At 33.3% G+C, this 22,112-nt stretch overlaps 3 protein-coding genes across 7 annotated transcripts in view; 1 reads left to right on the plus strand and 2 right to left on the minus strand.

Moving 5' to 3' along the window:
- Window positions 1-16,189, plus strand: part of LOC115989015 (probable disease resistance protein At4g27220) — a 27,641-nt gene extending 11,452 nt beyond the window's left edge. Inside the window, exons 3-5 of one of the 3 annotated variants that reach the window (XM_031112659.1) lie at window positions 14,258-15,656; window positions 15,757-15,802; window positions 15,902-16,189. In XM_031112659.1, coding sequence (XP_030968519.1) covers window positions 14,258-15,654 — 1,397 coding nt within the window. In that variant the 3' untranslated portion in view covers window positions 15,655-15,656; window positions 15,757-15,802; window positions 15,902-16,189. The other 2 variants (XM_031112660.1, XM_031112658.1) reach the window with 2 other exon arrangements.
- A 643-nt stretch (window positions 16,190-16,832) lies between these two features.
- LOC115989018 (probable disease resistance protein At4g27220) lies at window positions 16,833-19,319 on the minus strand. Of its 3 annotated transcripts, none has more exons than XR_004091746.1 (3): window positions 17,915-19,319; window positions 17,769-17,817; window positions 16,833-16,868 (listed from the first exon to the last, which is right to left on the minus strand). XR_004091746.1 is itself a non-coding variant. In XM_031112662.1 (3 exons), the coding sequence occupies exon 1, from the start codon at window positions 19,300-19,302 to the stop codon at window positions 17,917-17,919; it is 1,386 nt and encodes a 461-aa protein (XP_030968522.1). In that variant the 5' UTR covers window positions 19,303-19,319; the 3' UTR covers window positions 16,833-16,868; window positions 17,769-17,814; window positions 17,915-17,916. The 3 variants fall into 3 exon arrangements, 2 of the variants coding, with proteins under 2 accessions (XP_030968522.1, XP_030968523.1); XM_031112662.1 differs by having other exon boundaries at window positions 17,769-17,814; XM_031112663.1 differs by lacking the exon at window positions 16,833-16,868 and adding an exon at window positions 17,389-17,669 and having other exon boundaries at window positions 17,769-17,814.
- Window positions 19,320-19,346: 27 nt separating this feature from the next.
- LOC115988893 (disease resistance protein SUMM2-like) lies at window positions 19,347-20,705 on the minus strand (the record flags this gene model as incomplete). The annotated part of the gene is made up of 1 exon (XM_031112525.1): window positions 19,347-20,705. A coding segment is annotated over exon 1 (1,335 nt), but the record flags the coding sequence as incomplete, so codon positions are not given.
- Between the last annotated feature and the right edge of the window lie 1,407 nt (window positions 20,706-22,112).

Here is a 22,112-nt window from a genome sequence, read left to right on the forward strand (position 1 = left end):
AAAAGATATATTCATTCTCACCCAGTAGAGAACGCTGCATAGGCTGCATTTTGGTTCGGACGTTGGGTTTTGGTTATTAGACCAGACCTTTGAACCATTCTTTTATAATAGTTAGGGTGTGAATGTAATTCCAATTTACATTCCAGTGAATGTAATTCCAATTTACATTTGATTGATACATTCCAATTTACATTCCAGTGAATGTAATTCCAATTTACATTTGATTGAAATTATAAATACATTCCAGTGAATGTAATTCCAATTTACATTTGATTGAAATTATAAAGCAGTGGGGACACGTATTAACCAACTCGTTCCAAGCAAAGTAGTCAAATGACCTTGGCAAGGGTACCGTAGTCATTATCTCCAATTTGTAAGTTGTGATGGCTCACGAATTTGTAAGTTGTGATGTCCCCGTGAGCCATTATTCAACTCGTTCCAAGCAAAGTAGTCAAATGACCTTGGCAAGGGTACTGTAGTCATTTTCCGTATTCATTTTCATTTTGAGTAGTCATTTTCTTTTGATTTTATCGTTCCAAGCAAAGTAGTCGTTTCATTTTGATTTTATTTTGCTGATAAGGGACGCTCGCATTATTGGTCGATTAAGTGATTAACCGATAATGTTCGGGAACTACCAAATAAATACGTTAATGTTACAAACACTCACAACCATATATTAACCATTCATCTTTATTATTTCTATCCTATGTGGGATTTTGTCATTTAATTAACTAGGTAATTTACAGTAATAATTCTGAATCATTTAGCTTACTTCTAGTTTATCTCCCTCAACAACAAAAGAAAACGCAAATAATTATAATTGGTTTACCTCTCAAAATTATTCTTAATTTGTTTTTAAGAGACTTATGTTCAACAGATTCTAAGAATTCACAATAAATTTATATATATATATATATATATATTAAAATTCTAACTTTTATCATTTTCTCTAAAAAAAATACGTAAAGTTCGTTTGACAATAGGAACAAAAAGATGTCTATAATGCATTATTAATAGTTAGAAGATTTAATTCATCAACTGTACAATTTTATGACCCTAAATTCACCTCCACCTCCACCTATATTTGTCTTGCGCCATGCTTAATTTTATTAGTTTAATTGAAAGATTTTTCAATTACTTTAGTATAAAATTTAATAATTTGACATGAAAATGAAACTTTTTAAGAATTTCATTATAAAAATGATAAAAATAAATTTTATTTTCTAAAATACCGCCATCAAACATAATTTTGATTAAAAATACAAAACTCTTTTTTTGTTGAGTGTGTGTATATATATAACTTATCAAATAAAAAAATAAGTGTATATAAGTCCTCAAGGCTCAGACAAAAATTCTTAGCTCTACCCCTTCATTGATGTTGAAACTCTTCTCTTCCCATCTACCCCTTCCAAAGTCAATGATGATGTTGAAACTCTTCTCTTCCCATTAAGGACAACGCTTGACATGATTGGTATTTAAAGAAAGGGGGTGATGAAAATTGATAAATAGAGATACTGAATCAGATCCTTAATTTTCACTAGCTTCAAAAAAACCATGGCATTCACTAGCTTCAAAAAAGTATTTTCCCCCGTTTCTCTATTCATGTTGGCCCTGATACATTTTTCCTTTTTTTCTGATTCTGTTTACGTGGATAAAGAAACTAAGACAAAAGACGTCGTTAAATATGAAAGGACACCAATATGAAACTAGAGTGTATTTAAAATTTAAAGACACTTGGTAAAAAATTGGAGTTCAATTATAATTTAATTTAACACTTTACCCACTTAAAGTTTGATCGAAATTTAAGTTGTCTATCTGTAATTTGAAATCTCATAATGCAAGTGTTCTGTTAGATTCTTTTTTATCTTATTTGATCTCGTATTTTTTTTTGTTTTTTATGTTTTTAGTGGAGAAAGACATAAAAATGGAGCAAAATTACATATTTAGTCATATTTTTAATAAATGTTGGTTAAGGAAATCTAATTGAGCAAACCTCGTATGGGTAAGTTATAATTTGCTCTAAAACTTACAAGAAAGAAAAACAGGAGAGGAGGGTGGTTTATAAATCATATACTATATAATAAAAGTTGGGTTTAGAAATTGTGATTGCACCAAGTGTCTTCACTAAATTGCAGAGCTGTGGTTGTGCCAAGTGTTTTTACCAAATTGCAGAAATTTTTTGAGATTTTTTTTAAAAATAGATACAATTTTTGTTTTTATCTTCTTCTCCTATAATTTTTGAGTTGACAGCTGTGGGGCCCAATAATTTGTGGCCCTGACCCACGCCCACTTTACATTAAGGCCCAAAACCCGAGCCTAGGAGAGTATTGCTAAGGACATGAAAGTCCAAATTACCTTAGGACACAGCCGAGGAGAATTCCGTCCTCGGCATCCCGTAATACCCTAAAGGAAAGGACGAACTCAATACAGGAGCAGGGCAAGGGGAAAAGCTGCCAATACAACAATAAAGAACTCTGCGTCTAACAGGTCCATGCCTTTGACCATGTTATTCAGCTTTTACAACCATTCACAACCACTCCAGGTATGGGCTGATAGGACAAGTCTCAACCCCAGAAAGTGGAGCTTACACGTGGACACTAGAAGGGGGGTAAATGCTAGTATAAAAGGGAAGGAGACCCAATGAAGAAGGGCATTCGAGGCTAGGAAGCCCTGGGAGAGGAGAATAATAACATTAGGCTCCTTAGACAAGGTCTAAAAACCGGAACCATTCATTGTCGCCACCGGAGGAAGTGACCCGGGTCTAGCCTTTCAAGCCCACACTCTACAAATTATATTATTTGGGCCCTTTACGTACGAGCCCAATGTCATTCGTGAGCCGTTATTAATCGTGTCCTTACAATTGGCGCCATCTGTGGGAAAGGCTTGCGCGTTGGCACAGGTGGTGGCGGAATCAGGCCTCTGTCAAACAAGGGTCTGCGGAAACTCCTTCATTTCCAGCAACACGCTGTTGTTTTCCTGACATGAATTTCTGCTAGGGGCTACACCTCGCAGTGTCAATGGCACGGGCAGTTCTAGAGGCTTCCAACATCAAGTTAACGCCCCACACCTTGTTCGAAGGGCTAATCCTCGAAAATAAAAAATAATATAAAAGAAAAATTACAAGTTTTGGATAGAACCAAGGCCTTGTATGGTCCTCGGACTCAAACCTATGGGGAAACCAACTACTTCAGAGAAAAATTACAAATTTTGGACAGAACCAAGGCCTTGAATGGTCCTCGGACTCAAGCATATGGGGAAACCAACTACTTAAGAGAAAAATTACAAGTTTTTGACAGAACCAAGGCCTTGTATGGTCCTCGGATTCAAGTCTATGGGGAAACCAACTACTTAAGAGAAAAATTGCAAGTTTTGGACAGAACCAAGGCCTTGTATGGTCCTCAGACTCAAGCCTATGGGGAAACCAATTACTTAAGAGAAAAATTACAAGTTTTTGACAGAACCAAGGCCTTGTATAGTCCTCGAATTCAAGCCTATGGGGAAACCAACTACTTAATAAAAAAATTACAAGTTTTGGACAGAACCAAGGCCTTGTATGGTCCTCGGACTCAAGCCTATGGGGAAACCAACTACTTAAGAGAAAAATTACAAGTTTTGGACAGAACCAAGGCCTTGTATGGTCCTCGGACTCAAGCCTATGGGGAAACCAACTACTTAACAGAAAAACTACAAGTTTTGGACAGAACCAAGGCCTTGTATGGTCCTCGGACTCAAGATTATGGGGAAACCAACTACTTAAGAGAAAAATTATCAGTTTTGAACACAACCCGGGCAATGTAAGATCCCCGGACTCTGTCCCATGGAGAGGTTAAGTCCTAGACCGAATGGAAGTCCTGATCTATCCTCGGATCTTCAATTTTAGGGGAACTAGTGCGAATAAGTGTTTGGGCCCAGTATAACCATACCTCAGTCCTCGGATCAGAGGCCATGAAACGATTAAGGCCAGGTGTTATCATGAACGCGGCCAAAGTCCCTCACCACTCGGCAACTCTCTCGGGTGGTTTATTTTGGGTTACTCACTCTCGGATGACTGCCTCATGTGCATTACAGAGCACTCAACTGTTACCTCATTTAGTCTCGTAAGTTTAAATCTACTGTAAGTTGGTATTATTATGCTTGATAGTCTCAATAAGTTCAAAATAATAGCTTTTTGTTATAAGGTTTTTTGCCCTAAGTATCGTTAAAGAAAAAATGCACATGAAATACATCCATTCACAAAGTAACTACTACAGAAAAGAAAAATATTTAGAATGAAACAGAATCATCTTTTATTAAGACAAAGAAATAGTACAACGTACAACGTACAATGAAGGGGCTCAAGTAAGCCTATGCTAAAAGCTAACTGCATAAACAAAAAGAAAAGATACAAGGAAGAGAATTGACACGAACACGACACGCTAACCCGAATTGACACCTCTACTCGCATCTATGGGTTTATAACACTATACATATACAAATTGCTACAGTATCTGTGTATATTTACTCGATTACTGTAACTTTCTATTTGATTATTTAAATCAATTTTTTGTCTATCCTCTCTCTCTCTCTCTCTCTCTCTCTTCCTCCAACTCTCTCTCTTCCCCTGGCTCTTTTCAATCCCAAAAACAAAAAAAAAACAAAAAAAAAAAAAAATGAAAACTCATCACAAATCCAATCAAAATCAACCCAAACATTATCCAACAAAAAACCCATTAAAAAAAAAAAAAAAAAAAAAACCAAATCAACCCAAAACCCATGCCGAAGCTACTGTCACCGCTACCATTTGAGAGAAACTAAAGATTTGAACCTTACCAACCTTAATCGGGTCTTTAATGGTTCAAGGGTTGAGTTTGCCCCAAATCTGTCTTCAAATGTTGAAAATGGACTTGGATTGATATGAGTTTATGTCTAAGTGAAGTTTGGAGGTTTGTTTATGGAGTCGTTTGGTGTAAAAAACCTCAATCCCCAAACCCACATGGAATTGGAAATAAAATAAAAGAGATGAGAGAGAAGGAAAGGGCAGCAACCACTATTTATGGCGGTGTTGCTGAGTTTTGTTGCCACTGATGCTGGCGAAGTCTTTGGGGCTCTTGCCTTTGGATAGAGCTCTGGCTATAGAGGATCGCAAGAGACAGAGAATTTTAGAGATAGAGAGAAAATGGTTGGGTTGGAGAGAAAGAGAGAGAGAGTATAGTTCTGAAAAAATAAAGAGAGAGAGAATGTGTGTTTTAAAGTGGGCAAGTGAATTCATAATAAATAAATAAATTATTATTATTTAAAGAAAACAGAGTGTATTATAAATAATCCGATGTGTGTTTTTGCAAATTATTTGTGTAATTTTTTATAAAAAAAAAAATAGGTTCTTATGCTAAAATAAACAGAATAATCTAAACTAATATGCATTAATACAAATAGAGTAATGATAGCAATACAACAGAATATCATAATAATTTCATAACATTCATACATGGTCCATTACAATTTCTAATTTAAATTTTTAATGTGCTAATTTAATAATGTTGTGAAAAAATTGTAAATTTTTGTTATGTCCATGGCATTGTTTTAGTCAAATTTTTTTAAAAATTAACAATCCAATTAAAAATCTTGTAATTCAACTAATTAGTACTTCTTGATATCTCCGTCGTCAAGATAATAAAAAATAGGGTAAATTACATATTTGGTCCCTAATCTTTACACTAAATGTCAATTTAGTCCTTAACCTTATAAATATGTCAATTTAGTCCCTAACCTTTTAGTATTGTGTCAAAATAATCCTTACTGTTATGTAATGGATGAAAAATACTGATATGGTTAACAGTCAAAATAAAATATTAATTTTAGACCATATAAGAGTGCCACTTGGACTGCCATTTCAGCCTAAATTAAATAAATAAATAAATAATATGTGCCTCAATGTCCTCTTATTTTTGTTTTGTTTTGTTTTTAATTTTGGTTTGGTTCTCATCAACTTTGCCTCTTACAGAACACGAAGATCTACACTTGTGTAATTGACGTCCAAAGACTGGGGTTGTTCTTCAACAACCATGAATTATTGAAACAACCCAACAAATGTGTCGCAAAGAAATTGTATCAACCCCATAAATTCCAAAGCCCACAACTATAATCCCCAAAATCTGTCGCATAATCCTCAAATCCATTCAAAAATTACCCTTTGCAATTGTCGCCCCTCAAACCATCGCTGCAAGACGGTTTTCACCGTTTCGCCCCTTTCTCTCTCTGGTTGTTTGGTATTCTCTTCCACCTCTCTCTCTCTGAAAACAAAGCCCACCTCTCAATTTCGTCGTTTGGCCGCTGCAACCACCGTCTTGAATTAGCAAGACGGTTTTCATCCTTTGGTAGTTTAGCTGTTGTCCATGGCTGTCACCCTTGATGATGGGTCTTCCATGGTTGTTTGGTCCTTTGTATATTTATTAACTGAAGAGAGGCGGAGGAGTTGATCTAGGTTCTTTGGCTCAGTTTAAGTTTTGTTGATGTTGATTTGGGTTGTCTCATGTATATGAAGGGGTTGACCTGGGAGAAAGAGAGGGGAAGATAAATATTAGTGGGATGATCTGGTTGAAAGGAACACAGATAGAGGAAGAAAGGTTATGAGGGTGTAGTTGATTTTGGTCAGAGAGGAGGAACACCGAACAGATGAAGAAAAAATCAGAGAGAAAAAATAATAAACAGTGAACAAAATAATGTTTTTTTTTTTTTTTTTTTTTTGAGAGAGAACAAAATAATGTTTTAAAACTAGAGTATTGAGTATTTTAAGCTGGAGTATTTTTTTTTATTAAGCTGATGTGATAGTCCAAGTGGCAGTCTTACGTGCCTAAAACTAATGTTTTATTTTAACAGTTAGCCACGTCAGTATTTTTCATCCACTACTTAACGGTAGGGATTATTTTGAGACAATAGTAAAAGGTTAAAGACCAAATTAATACATTTGAAAGGTTAATGACTAAATTGACATTCAGCATAAAGGTTAGAAATCAAATATGTAATTTATCCTAGAAAGTATATATTAGGATTTAGTATATATTACGATTCACGAGAATATTATATATATATATATATACATATATATACATATATATTTATATCTTTTATCACATGTGTTTTTTACTTTTATACAGAGGATGGAATGAAAAACTGAAAAATTGGGGATAATTTGTATTTTGATTCTAATTTCTTTTCTTCTTTTTTTACTCTCCTTTTTTATTTATCCATTTCAACCAAATAATGTAAAAAAAAAAATATATATATATATATATATCACATTTTTCTCTCTCTTTTGTTCCCTCCTTTTTATAGTCTCTTTTTACTTCAAAGAAAGTATAAAATTGATTTGATTAAGTGTCTATTTAGGAACAAATTATTTAGCCAAAACTAAGAACTTTTTGTTGAAAATACTGTAAATAAAAGTAAAAGTTAACTGAAATTATACAGTGAGACCTATAAATAGTACCAAAAAGTGCAATAAGACTCATAATTATAGCAAAAATTAGTTAAATAATAAAATAAGCTGAGTTTTTAAGTCAATGCCAAACACAATCTAAGAATTAAACTCCTTGAACCCAATACTTCTTTGACCGGAATACTATGATAGGAGCAGAGCCAAAGAAAAGTTTGTATTCTCTAGGTTGTGTTAGCTTTCCAAATCCAACTATCCTAGGAAGGAGGAAGGTTCAAAGGATTTAAGAATTTTCATAAAGGGATAAGTAGATTTTAGAGAGAAATTTCCATCTTTGGCATAACATTAGGCAAAAAAAAAAAAAAAATTATTTCCTATAGCTGTGAGAATTGAAAATTTTGGCTTGTAAAGTTTAGATGAGGTTATGTGGTAGAACAAAGGAGACAGCATGCTAATCCTCACTTAGTATGTGTCGTTTGTGATTGCTTAAAAAATCAACTTTTTTACCGATCAGTTTTTTTTTTTTTTTTGGTTACTATTCATAGATCCCATTGCACTTTTTGGTACTATTTATGAGCTCCACTGTATCAACTACCTTTTAGCTTTATTTAAAGTTCTTTCAATGAAAGGTTTTATGTTTCAGCTAAATAAGCTGTTTTCAAATAGACACTATAGGTTTGTTTGAATATCTCTTATTGCTGAAAACTGAAAACTAAAAACACTGTAGCCAAATAATTTTAAATGTGTGAATAGTACCGTGGGACCTAGTTTTAAAGTTGTTTTTGTGAAAAAAGTACTTGCGGGTCCTATGTACAGTGCACGAGTCCTACTATACTATTTTAGTTAATTTTTATCTTTATTTACGGTATTTTCAATAAAAAATTTTCAGTTTCAACCAAATAAATGGATTCCAAACAAACCCTAATGTCTTCCTTTAGTTCCTTACTAACACTTTTTTTTTTCTTGTCCCAGTTAAAAGGAAGCCTAAGTAAAAAAGAATGAAGAGGCCATAGAACGACCAAATGATCTTTCAAAATAAAAGCTTTTCACTTGTATCCAGAGAAAATGATAAATACTTGGGGAACTGGAAAGTAATAATAAATAATAAATAAAAACTCCTAAAATTTGGTCCTTATGATAGATTAATTGTTGTGACTTTAGCTTTATTGAAATTGTTAAACTCTATGACCCAGAACAATCAATTGATAGTTTGAACAATAAATAAGCAGAATCTTCAAGAGCAAATTCATATTGTTAATGACAATCCAATCATATATCTAAAATTGTTGAGAGCTGAAAGATGTGTCCTCCACTAACAGATCATGAAAAAAGAGAAGCATACAGAAGAAACCCCACTCAAAATACTATTGGACGTGAGCTAAAAATTTCTTAGAATTTTTAAATTGATGCAACAACAATCTGAAGTGAACCCTTTCAAAAAATAAATAAATAAAAAAAGATTAGCTCATGCATAAATCCTTTAAGTAAAAAAATAATAAATAAATTTAAAATATACATGGCATTGTGTGGAATGCTAGATGCTTAGCACAGTGGTGCTAGAAGCCTCTCAATTATGTATAGACTTATCAGATATTGACTAACCAATATGTTATTTATGAATAGCTATATTACTTTATTAATCATGAGAGAATGATTTTGTTTAAATGCATTGTGAAAAGTTAAAAACTCTCATGAAAAGAAGAAGTTTCTGATGAAAAGAAAAGCTATTCTTTAAAGATAAAGTTTCAGACAAAAGTACAAGTTTATGTTAATATTAAAATGTTAAGTTTTGTGACTATGAAAGTTATAATATTTTATGAGAAGAAGTTTGCGAAGAAAAGTTTTGTTATTTTTTAATATGTTTCTAATTTAAGTCAAAGTTTCCAATTATCTGATTTAAGTCAAAATGATTATTTTGTAATAAGAATATATATATATATATATATATATATATATTTATATGATTTTAAACAATCAATATTATAATTGGTGACTTTGTAAGAAATGAAAGAAATTCAGTTAGAAAAATTTTGGTAATATTATTCTGATAAGAAAAATGAGAACAATTATTTTTCCTATGAAAAATGTATAAGTTATTATTATAAATAGTATAAAATACTAGGCATGAAAAGATGTTCTCTTATTTGAATATTCATAACATGAAATGATTTGATTTACCTACATTCTTATTAAATTCTCGTATATCTTACCCTTACTGAGCTGTGTAGATCGCCTCTTCCACTCTTTCAGTCAACAGGTTTTATTTTGGAACAGAGGGAGTCTTAGTCGAGTTTTGGAAGGAGCTGGTTTTAGTTTTAAAAGTATAAATCCTAAACTAGCAATTTGATGTTTAGCTTTGCAGTATTGTGTATTTTTGAATCTAATGAAAGTTGTATACCTCAAAGTATTAAGAGATGTATTATGTGAAATTCAAAATTTGAATAACTGGTGGATTGTGTTGGTGCAAACACAATGATAATGGAAATAATATAGAGAGAAATTGAACAATACTTTTAAATTTTATTAATTTAAAAAGAGAAATTACACAACACCATTTGGACTGAGGCATGACACTTGCTCTCTTTAAGGAGATTCAATCCCTTGGTTAGCTAAACTTTGTAACCTGTGAATAGGCTGTCAAGAATCCAAGAGGCTGATTCATTTTCATTTTTGATACCTCCACCCTTTACCTCCCTCTTGTGCACGTATCTAGCCCAATATCTGAGACAATTCATATTAGCTCATTAATCACCACAATTAAAAAAAACAAAATAATCTATTTTCTTTTCAATGTAGGATTAAACATTTTCACTAACTCCTTATCATTCATATTCACTCTCACATCTTTAGATTTAAGTTGTAACATATATTCATTTTAATTATTTAATATTAAAATACTCCAACAATCTCCCACTCATTTTAATATTAAATTTTTTAGTTAAAGAGAGATTATCAGGCAAAGAAGGGTCACTATGCATCATGAAGGTGTACTTTGCATTGAATTTTCACTTAGTAAAACAGCGATCTCAACTCCAGAGTTGTAGTGGTCTCTGACTTGAATTAGGACTGTTTTAGGAAAATTAAGTGTCACTGTTTACACATAACAACCTAGGTGTTGGCATGAGCTCTTATAACTAGCACTTTATGGCTGTGTGCTGATCCTAGTTTCATGAGTGTATTTGAGATTAAGCCCAAATCTTATAGGGAGCAGCCCCACCCCCACCCCCACACTCACATAAGTAAAATTTTGTCAAGGTGCTCCTGTAATTCTAACACCCCACTCAAATGAGCTACAAATTTCATTAAGAGTTTTCAATAAGAGTTTTCTACTCTAAAAATAAATAAATACAATTCTTGTTCTTATTTTCTTCTCCTATAATTTTTAAATTGACAACAATCTTAATTTGATTATAATTCAAAATTTTCATATAATCCTTTTATTATTAATTTATTTGATACTATTTATTTTTACTTAAATTATATTGCTACACAGTCATAAGAAAAACACACACACACAAAAGAAAAAAAGAAAAAAAGAAACGTTATTTGTTCATACTTCTTACCTATTTACCAAACTTCTTGTGGATAAACTATAAAAAAAAAAAAAAATTGTAAATAATGTATTACTCCTAAGTATTTGAGTTTAAAGTAAACACATCCTCCTTAAAATTCTATATATAATGAAGGGGTATACATATATACTTATATTCCACTTTTTATGGGATAGCAACAAACACATTTATTAAATTAAAAATCTTAATTTCGATAGGATTTAAATTCTATATTAAATAGAACTCTACCTTTATATATAAGCTTACTCTAATATGTGAATGCTTAAATCTTATGACAACACATGTACGCATTCTTTCTTCATTATTATTATTTTTTTATTTAAGCTATTTTTCTTTAACTTCAAAAAGAATTAATAAAAACTTCTCACACAAGTACTTAAATTCATGAATTCCACATTATAAATTGATAGATAGATTAACCCAATTCATAATATTAAACTTTGTACTCATTTGTTATCTCCATAAATTCATTTAGAAATTGATAGATAGGTTAACCCAATTCATAACATTAAAGTTTGTACTCATCTATTATTTTCTACATTAATTGGTTCAAATTTTCATCACATACTCACAATTACTCACACTTTCATCTCTCAAAATGATAGAGGAAACAAATAGGTATATTCTTTATTTTTTTTTCTACATTTATAACTTAATTTATGATTTTTGTTAGTTTTTTAATTTTAAATTATGAATAAGTTAGATTATATTCTTAATATTAAATTTAAATTATTGTTTATAGGTTTTTAGTTGTGTTATATTCTTCTAAAAAAATAAAATAAAATAAAAGAGTTGATATCAATTTGGTAACAAAGATAAATAGATAAGCCTAAGAAATGTTTACTAATAATAGTTTTATGACTTTATCAGTAATTTATTAATGTGATTTAAATTTGAATAGACAGTTAATTTATTAATGTGATTTAAACTCCACTAAATTATTTTTAAGGGATTGGTTTTAAAAAAAAAAAATTCAAAGTGATTTGCAAATTATTAACGGCATGCATATGCTAACTTCTAATTACCAAAATCAAAAATTGAAATACTAATCCATATGAAATACCACCTGGAAATTTGTATGAAACAAATATATTATAACAAGAATTAACTAGACAGGGATAAGACACTACAACCACCAACCTATATGCAAGTATTTTTTTACACTTTTAATGAACAATATTTTTGGAGTGATTATATTTATATTTATATTTATTTATGGTTACAATAAGGGTTTTTGGAGTGATTAAATATATTTATATAAGATTATAATTAGTTAATCATTTTTTAGTCATTCAACAACATTAATTATATTTTTTATTTTATTAATCGCTAGTCATTAGCTTCACCTTTACGTACACTTCGGCTCCTTCTAAGTTTATATCCACTTTCTGGGCCACAGAAATTCAAGATTTTTCAACAACTCTCGTCGTGGCTACAAACTACAAAAGTAATTGGGTATGCAATGGGCTAAAGGGCCAGGAGAGAAGCTAGTGAAGTGGTGTTGGTTAGGGTGGTGGGCCTGGTGGGTGTGGACTGTGGAGGTGGTAATGACTCTATTGTCCAACAATCCTTGGATCCTTTTAGAATTATCTTTGATTTACATTCTTCATCTCTCCCTTTTTCTTTTGCATTGTAGATCAGTAGATGTTATGTTTTCAAAAATAAAAAAATAAAATTTAAAAAAAAATCCATGTATCAATACTGACTTATCAAAATAAAAAAAAAAAAAAAAACTACTCAGTAAGGCTATTGATGTGCCCTGTCAACACTTAAAGGTACTTATTTTTAACAAATCAAAATTGGGAACTGCAATGCTTTCTGTCCTTATATCTTATTTCATTTTGTACATGGAGAAAATGTTTGATGTCCATATTGGTACATATTGATATCATACAGGTACTTGCCAATGGAGATATTAGGCTCATTTCTTGAGCTTGGGAAAATAATATTGGCTCCGATTATTGAATATTATAATCATTACAGAGGTGCTGATGAACATTTGAAAAATCTAAAGAGAAAACGAGATGATTTAGAATGCAAAAAGTCAGACATAGAATTAGAAATGAGGGCAGAACTTGTTCCAGGAAAGAAACCAAAAAGAGAAGTTAAATCTTGGCTCCAAAAGGTAGAAACGATTAATGAGGAGATACAAAAGATTGAGCAAGAGGCTATCAGAGGGAAGTATCTCTCACGTATGCACTTTGGAAGAGTTGCTTGCGAGAAGATACTAGAGGTGACAGAATTAATTGATCAAAGTTGTGGTTTCGGTGATTGTTTGGTAATTGGTCCACCTGTAAGGAATGGAGATGAATTGCCAACAAGAGCATTAGTGGGAGAGAGTACAGCCAAAAGAACATTGGAAAAGATTTGGGAACACTTGTTAGATGAAGATTTTAGAATAATTGGTGTTTATGGTATGGGAGGAATTGGTAAAACAACTGTGATGAAAGAAATCAATAATCGCCTATTAAAAGAGAGATACGAGTTCAATTCTGTAATTTGGGTTACCGTATCAAAGGCATTCAATGTTATCAAACTACAAAATGACATTGCATGCCATTTGAATCTAGAGAATGAACTCTCAAAGTTCAAGGATGAAACAACGAGGGCAGGGAAGTTGTATGCAGAATTGAAAAAAAGGAAGAGGTATGTGCTAATCCTAGATGATATGTGGAAAGCATTTCCTTTGGAAATTGTAGGGATCCCAGAGCCTACTTCGGCAAATGGTTGCAAATTGGTATTGACGACTCGAGATGTTAATGTTTGTAATGGAATGAATTGTGTAAATATTAAAATGGAGCTTCTTTCAATAAAAGAGTCACGGGATTTGTTTTTAAAAACAGTGGGCTGTGATGTTTCGAATATTCCAAAAGATGTTGTGGAAGGAGTTGTCAAAGAATGTGCCCATTTGCCTCTTGCAATCATCACTGTAGCAGGAAGTTTGAAAAATGTAGTCGATATTTCAGAGTGGAGGAACACATTGAATGAGTTGAAGACACCGGTGAAGGGTCTCGAACATGTAGATGTAGTATTTCAGAAGCTTCAACTTAGTTATAAACGCTTAAACAATAAGAAACTCCAACGTTGTCTCTTGTTTTGTGCACTATACCCTGAAGACTACGAGATTTATAGAGACAATTTGATAGTGCATTTGATTGATGAGGGAGTAATAAAAAGCATGAGTAAAAGGCAAGCAATGCTGGATAAGGGCCATACTATGTTGAATAAACTTGAAAATGCCTGTTTATTAGAAGCGTGTGCCTTCAGATTGCAGGTCCCAAGTTCATGGTATCAGAAGATGTTCCTGATGAAGAAGAATGGGGAAAGGATGTTGAAAAGGTTTCTTTGTTAAGCAACCGTGAATCAGAGTTTCCTTATATATCACCAAAGTGTCCTAAGCTTTCGACCTTGCTTCTACAAGGATATGCAACCATCCCAGATTCATTTTTTGTGCATTTGCATGGACTCAAAGTTCTTCATGTATTTGGTGGTAGGATTAAATCTTTGCCGAATTCGATCTCTGACTTGGAGAATCTTACTTCATTAAGAGTTTACCGTTGTTTTGATTTAAAGCGTGTGCCTTCATTAGCAAAGCTTACAGCATTAAGGAGCTTGGATCTTTTGGAATCTGCAACGAAAGAAATACCTCATGGTTTGGAAAAGTTGACCAATTTGAGATACCTCAGTCTTCGTGCATACAATCAAGAGATGCCACCTGGGATTTTACCCAAACTCTCTCAACTCCAGGTTCTCAAACTTAATTGTGGGTCAAATTCTTTAACGGTGAATGGAGAGGAGATAGTAAGGTTGAAGAAATTAGATTTGTTTAAAGGCAAATTTTGTGGCTTGAATGACTTCAATACATATCTTGAATCCTTAGAGGGAGGACCTAGCCATTACGTGTATTGCGCGAGAAAAACAAAGCCAGCTAGCGAGTTGGGTGAAACTGTAAAACTGCTCCCAAAGGACGTTCAGGCCCTAGCAATTTTCGGAGGTCAGAATTTAAGATTTTTTTACAAATGCATGAAGTCCGTTTGTATCAGGGAGTGTGAAGAAATAGAAGACGTTTTTTCTTATTCTTTCACCTTTCCTCTTCAAAGCCTTGAGATTGTACAACTCGTAAAACTGGATAAGTTACTGGTACTATTTAGGGAAGAGAAAGTCACAGCAGCACCAATGGTCCCACCTGGCACCTTTTCCCGTCTCAAAGAATTTACAATATGTGAGCGTCCGAATATAAGGCAGCTCTTTGCGCTTGGGGTGCTCCTAAACCTGGCCAACCTGGAACAGATTGCTGTCTTTCGGTGTCTGCAATTAGAGGAAATAATAGCTAGGCCTGAAGCATCTGATGAAGTTGACGAAGAAGAAGCAAAAGAAATTGTAGAAATATTCCCCCGATTGAGGAGATTGACATTAGTGATTTCACCGGAGCTGAATACCATATGCAGTAGCAGTAATGTAATACTTTGTGATTCTCTTGATTCTATTGAGATAGAAGAGTGCCCGAAGCTTAAGAGACTACCTCTTTCTCTACGCCGTATCAATGGACAACTATCTTCTCCGCCTTCTTCATTACAAATCAAAATAGAGAAAGAAAGGTGGGAATTGCTGGAATGGGACAATCATGATATGAAGATGGTCCTTGAACCTTGTTGTGAGTTCTTATTTTAAGGGTATGACTCTCTCTCTATTCACATTACATATTTGTTTTATCTACTTCTTCTCCTCACTTTCTTTCTAATCTCTTTTCCCTTTTTCTTTTATGTCTAGCAGTGAAATCTCAATGTGGGTGAGAGCAGTTTAACATGACTCTTCTTCTGTAAGTCAAACCCCGAACATACATGCTTATATCCTTTTTAGTTATTCTTCGTATAAAATTGTTTCCATTGGTTTGTTTTCCTGCGTTGGTTTGATATAGGATATGTCACCAAGCCAAAACTGACTCAAGAAATAATTTTTGTGGTGTGGATTCGCAATGAGAAATTGGCTCTCAAATGTGTTTATGTGTACTTTCTTAGCTCTTTTGGTTCTGATTTGGTTCTTATTTGAACTTTGTTTACGTTGTGATTTATGAAAGTGTGTTCTTCTCTTTGACTGAGTGGATGATCTTCAGTAATAATTGATACTCGATGGTAATTTGTTTCGTAATTGTGCAAGGATTCAAACCTTGTATGTTTCTGTTTTAGAGATAATGTAAACTAGATAGACTGTTTGCGTGCAAATGTTTCCAATTGCTTGAGCACATGACGCATCCTAGAATGATTCCAAGCACTGATGGATCTTGGTTCCAAATTTTCCACTTGGGGAGTTAATTATGATCTGAACTGCACAACTTTTATAAAGCTAACTTGCAGTCAATAAACAAATTATCCGGTATTTCTTCTGCATTACAGAGAAGACACAGAGTACTAACATTTAGATTTTATTTTGAGTGTTAAATCTTAGTACGCAAAGCACTGATTCCAATTCACTTGCATTTAGATGTTGACTCTCCTGTTTCTATGATTTACCTTGCCCCTAGTTTTTAGTTTTTCTTTTGGATGGTGTCACTGTTGACCCCAGTGTTAGTTCTAAAAGATTTTGGAGTAATATCAATGTTTGGTTCTGTGGCTGTATTATGCATGAATTTACATTTCCCTCTTATGTCTTCTTATTTTTATCTATCAAAAAAACAAAGAATGGAATCGTAAAGAAGCAATATGTCAAGATCACTGGTAAAATGAAGGGTGCCTGGGGCAACCCACAGGGTATAACTTATCACCATGGAGACCAACGAATTATGGATACCGAATATTAGAGCCATCAATGCTTGATTCATCTTGTTCCCCGTAGAGAGTGAGAGTTGAATGAGCCATTTGAGACAAGCTGAAGGAGCTCTCACTTCCCTGGAGGACAATATAAAAACATAAAATAAAATAAATAAGACATTTTGTTTTTTTGATAGATAAAAATAAGAAGACATAAGAGGGAAATGTAAATTCATGCATAATACAGCCACAGAACCAAACATTGATATTACTCCAAAATCTTTTAGAACTAACACTGGGGTCAACAGTGACACCATCCAAAAGAAAAACTAAAAACTAGGGGCAAGGCAAATCATAGAAACAGGAGAGTCAACATCTAAATGCAAGTGAATTGGAATCAGTGCTTTGCGTACTAAGATTTAACACTCAAAATAAAATCTAAATGTTAGTACTCTGTGTCTTCTCTGTAATGCAGAAGAAATACCGGATAATTTGTTTATTGACTGCAAGTTAGCTTTATATAAGTTGTGCAGTTCAGATCATAATTAACTCTCCAAGTGGAAAATTTGGAACCAAGATCCATCAGTGCTTGGAATCATTCTAGGATGCGTCGTGTGCTCAAGCAATTGGAAACATTTGCACGCAAACAGTCTATCTAGTTTACATTATCTCTAAAACAGAAACATACAAGGTTTGAATCCTTGCACAATTACGAAACAAATTACCATCGAGTATCAATTATTACTGAAGATCATCCACTCAGTCAAAGAGAAGAACACACTTTCATAAATCACAACGTAAACAAAGTTCAAATAAGAACCAAATCAGAACCAAAAGAGCTAAGAAAGTACACATAAACACATTTGAGAGCCAATTTCTCATTGCGAATCCACACCACAAAAATTATTTCTTGAGTCAGTTTTGGCTTGGTGACATATCCTATATCAAACCAACGCAGGAAAACAAACCAATGGAAACAATTTTATACGAAGAATAACTAAAAAGGATATAAGCATGTATGTTCGGGGTTTGACTTACAGAAGAAGAGTCATGTTAAACTGCTCTCACCCACATTGAGATTTCACTGCTAGACATAAAAGAAAAAGGGAAAAGAGATTAGAAAGAAAGTGAGGAGAAGAAGTAGATAAAACAAATATGTAATGTGAATAGAGAGAGAGTCATACCCTTAAAATAAGAACTCACAACAAGGTTCAAGGACCATCTTCATATCATGATTGTCCCATTCCAGCAATTCCCACCTTTCTTTCTCTATTTTGATTTGTAATGAAGAAGGCGGAGAAGATAGTTGTCCATTGATACGGCGTAGAGAAAGAGGTAGTCTCTTAAGCTTCGGGCACTCTTCTATCTCAATAGAATCAAGAGAATCACAAAGTATTACATTACTGCTACTGCATATGGTATTCAGCTCCGGTGAAATCACTAATGTCAATCTCCTCAATCGGGGGAATATTTCTACAATTTCTTTTGCTTCTTCTTCGTCAACTTCATCAGATGCTTCAGGCCTAGCTATTATTTCCTCTAATTGCAGACACCGAAAGACAGCAATCTGTTCCAGGTTGGCCAGGTTTAGGAGCACCCCAAGCGCAAAGAGCTGCCTTATATTCGGACGCTCACATATTGTAAATTCTTTGAGACGGGAAAAGGTGCCAGGTGGGACCATTGGTGCTGCTGTGACTTTCTCTTCCCTAAATAGTACCAGTAACTTATCCAGTTTTACGAGTTGTACAATCTCAAGGCTTTGAAGAGGAAAGGTGAAAGAATAAGAAAAAACGTCTTCTATTTCTTCACACTCCCTGATACAAACGGACTTCATGCATTTGTAAAAAAATCTTAAATTCTGACCTCCGAAAATTGCTAGGGCCTGAACGTCCTTTGGGAGCAGTTTTACAGTTTCACCCAACTCGCTAGCTGGCTTTGTTTTTCTCGCGCAATACACGTAATGGCTAGGTCCTCCCTCTAAGGATTCAAGATATGTATTGAAGTCATTCAAGCCACAAAATTTGCCTTTAAACAAATCTAATTTCTTCAACCTTACTATCTCCTCTCCATTCACCGTTAAAGAATTTGACCCACAATTAAGTTTGAGAACCTGGAGTTGAGAGAGTTTGGGTAAAATCCCAGGTGGCATCTCTTGATTGTATGCACGAAGACTGAGGTATCTCAAATTGGTCAACTTTTCCAAACCATGAGGTATTTCTTTCGTTGCAGATTCCAAAAGATCCAAGCTCCTTAATGCTGTAAGCTTTGCTAATGAAGGCACACGCTTTAAATCAAAACAACGGTAAACTCTTAATGAAGTAAGATTCTCCAAGTCAGAGATCGAATTCGGCAAAGATTTAATCCTACCACCAAATACATGAAGAACTTTGAGTCCATGCAAATGCACAAAAAATGAATCTGGGATGGTTGCATATCCTTGTAGAAGCAAGGTCGAAAGCTTAGGACACTTTGGTGATATATAAGGAAACTCTGATTCACGGTTGCTTAACAAAGAAACCTTTTCAACATCCTTTCCCCATTCTTCTTCATCAGGAACATCTTCTGATACCATGAACTTGGGACCTGCAATCTGAAGGCACACGCTTCTAATAAACAGGCATTTTCAAGTTTATTCAACATAGTATGGCCCTTATCCAGCATTGCTTGCCTTTTACTCATGCTTTTTATTACTCCCTCATCAATCAAATGCACTATCAAATTGTCTCTATAAATCTCGTAGTCTTCAGGGTATAGTGCACAAAACAAGAGACAACGTTGGAGTTTCTTATTGTTTAAGCGTTTATAACTAAGTTGAAGCTTCTGAAATACTACATCTACATGTTCGAGACCCTTCACCGGTGTCTTCAACTCATTCAATGTGTTCCTCCACTCTGAAATATCGACTACATTTTTCAAACTTCCTGCTACAGTGATGATTGCAAGAGGCAAATGGGCACATTCTTTGACAACTCCTTCCACAACATCTTTTGGAATATTCGAAACATCACAGCCCACTGTTTTTAAAAACAAATCCCGTGACTCTTTTATTGAAAGAAGCTCCATTTTAATATTTACACAATTCATTCCATTACAAACATTAACATCTCGAGTCGTCAATACCAATTTGCAACCATTTGCCGAAGTAGGCTCTGGGATCCCTACAATTTCCAAAGGAAATGCTTTCCACATATCATCTAGGATTAGCACATACCTCTTCCTTTTTTTCAATTCTGCATACAACTTCCCTGCCCTCGTTGTTTCATCCTTGAACTTTGAGAGTTCATTCTCTAGATTCAAATGGCATGCAATGTCATTTTGTAGTTTGATAACATTGAATGCCTTTGATACGGTAACCCAAATTACAGAATTGAACTCGTATCTCTCTTTTAATAGGCGATTATTGATTTCTTTCATCACAGTTGTTTTACCAATTCCTCCCATACCATAAACACCAATTATTCTAAAATCTTCATCTAACAAGTGTTCCCAAATCTTTTCCAATGTTCTTTTGGCTGTACTCTCTCCCACTAATGCTCTTGTTGGCAATTCATCTCCATTCCTTACAGGTGGACCAATTACCAAACAATCACCGAAACCACAACTTTGATCAATTAATTCTGTCACCTCTAGTATCTTCTCGCAAGCAACTCTTCCAAAGTGCATACGTGAGAGATACTTCCCTCTGATAGCCTCTTGCTCAATCTTTTGTATCTCCTCATTAATCGTTTCTACCTTTTGGAGCCAAGATTTAACTTCTCTTTTTGGTTTCTTTCCTGGAACAAGTTCTGCCCTCATTTCTAATTCTATGTCTGACTTTTTGCATTCTAAATCATCTCGTTTTCTCTTTAGATTTTTCAAATGTTCATCAGCACCTCTGTAATGATTATAATATTCAATAATCGGAGCCAATATTATTTTCCCAAGCTCAAGAAATGAGCCTAATATCTCCATTGGCAAGTACCTGTATGATATCAATATGTACCAATATGGACATCAAACATTTTCTCCATGTACAAAATGAAATAAGATATAAGGACAGAAAGCATTGCAGTTCCCAATTTTGATTTGTTAAAAATAAGTACCTTTAAGTGTTGACAGGGCACATCAATAGCCTTACTGAGTAGTTTTTTTTTTTTTTTTTATTTTGATAAGTCAGTATTGATACATGGATTTTTTTTTAAATTTTATTTTTTTATTTTTGAAAACATAACATCTACTGATCTACAATGCAAAAGAAAAAGGGAGAGATGAAGAATGTAAATCAAAGATAATTCTAAAAGGATCCAAGGATTGTTGGACAATAGAGTCATTACCACCTCCACAGTCCACACCCACCAGGCCCACCACCCTAACCAACACCACTTCACTAGCTTCTCTCCTGGCCCTTTAGCCCATTGCATACCCAATTACTTTTGTAGTTTGTAGCCACGACGAGAGTTGTTGAAAAATCTTGAATTTCTGTGGCCCAGAAAGTGGATATAAACTTAGAAGGAGCCGAAGTGTACGTAAAGGTGAAGCTAATGACTAGCGATTAATAAAATAAAAAATATAATTAATGTTGTTGAATGACTAAAAAATGATTAACTAATTATAATCTTATATAAATATATTTAATCACTCCAAAAACCCTTATTGTAACCATAAATAAATATAAATATAAATATAATCACTCCAAAAATATTGTTCATTAAAAGTGTAAAAAAATACTTGCATATAGGTTGGTGGTTGTAGTGTCTTATCCCTGTCTAGTTAATTCTTGTTATAATATATTTGTTTCATACAAATTTCCAGGTGGTATTTCATATGGATTAGTATTTCAATTTTTGATTTTGGTAATTAGAAGTTAGCATATGCATGCCGTTAATAATTTGCAAATCACTTTGAATTTTTTTTTTTTAAAACCAATCCCTTAAAAATAATTTAGTGGAGTTTAAATCACATTAATAAATTAACTGTCTATTCAAATTTAAATCACATTAATAAATTACTGATAAAGTCATAAAACTATTATTAGTAAACATTTCTTAGGCTTATCTATTTATCTTTGTTACCAAATTGATATCAACTCTTTTATTTTATTTTATTTTTTTAGAAGAATATAACACAACTAAAAACCTATAAACAATAATTTAAATTTAATATTAAGAATATAATCTAACTTATTCATAATTTAAAATTAAAAAACTAACAAAAATCATAAATTAAGTTATAAATGTAGAAAAAAAAATAAAGAATATACCTATTTGTTTCCTCTATCATTTTGAGAGATGAAAGTGTGAGTAATTGTGAGTATGTGATGAAAATTTGAACCAATTAATGTAGAAAATAATAGATGAGTACAAACTTTAATGTTATGAATTGGGTTAACCTATCTATCAATTT

Source organism: Quercus lobata, chromosome 5 (assembly GCF_001633185.2).
Source record: "Quercus lobata isolate SW786 chromosome 5, ValleyOak3.0 Primary Assembly, whole genome shotgun sequence".
NCBI lineage: Eukaryota > Viridiplantae > Streptophyta > Magnoliopsida > Fagales > Fagaceae > Quercus > Quercus lobata.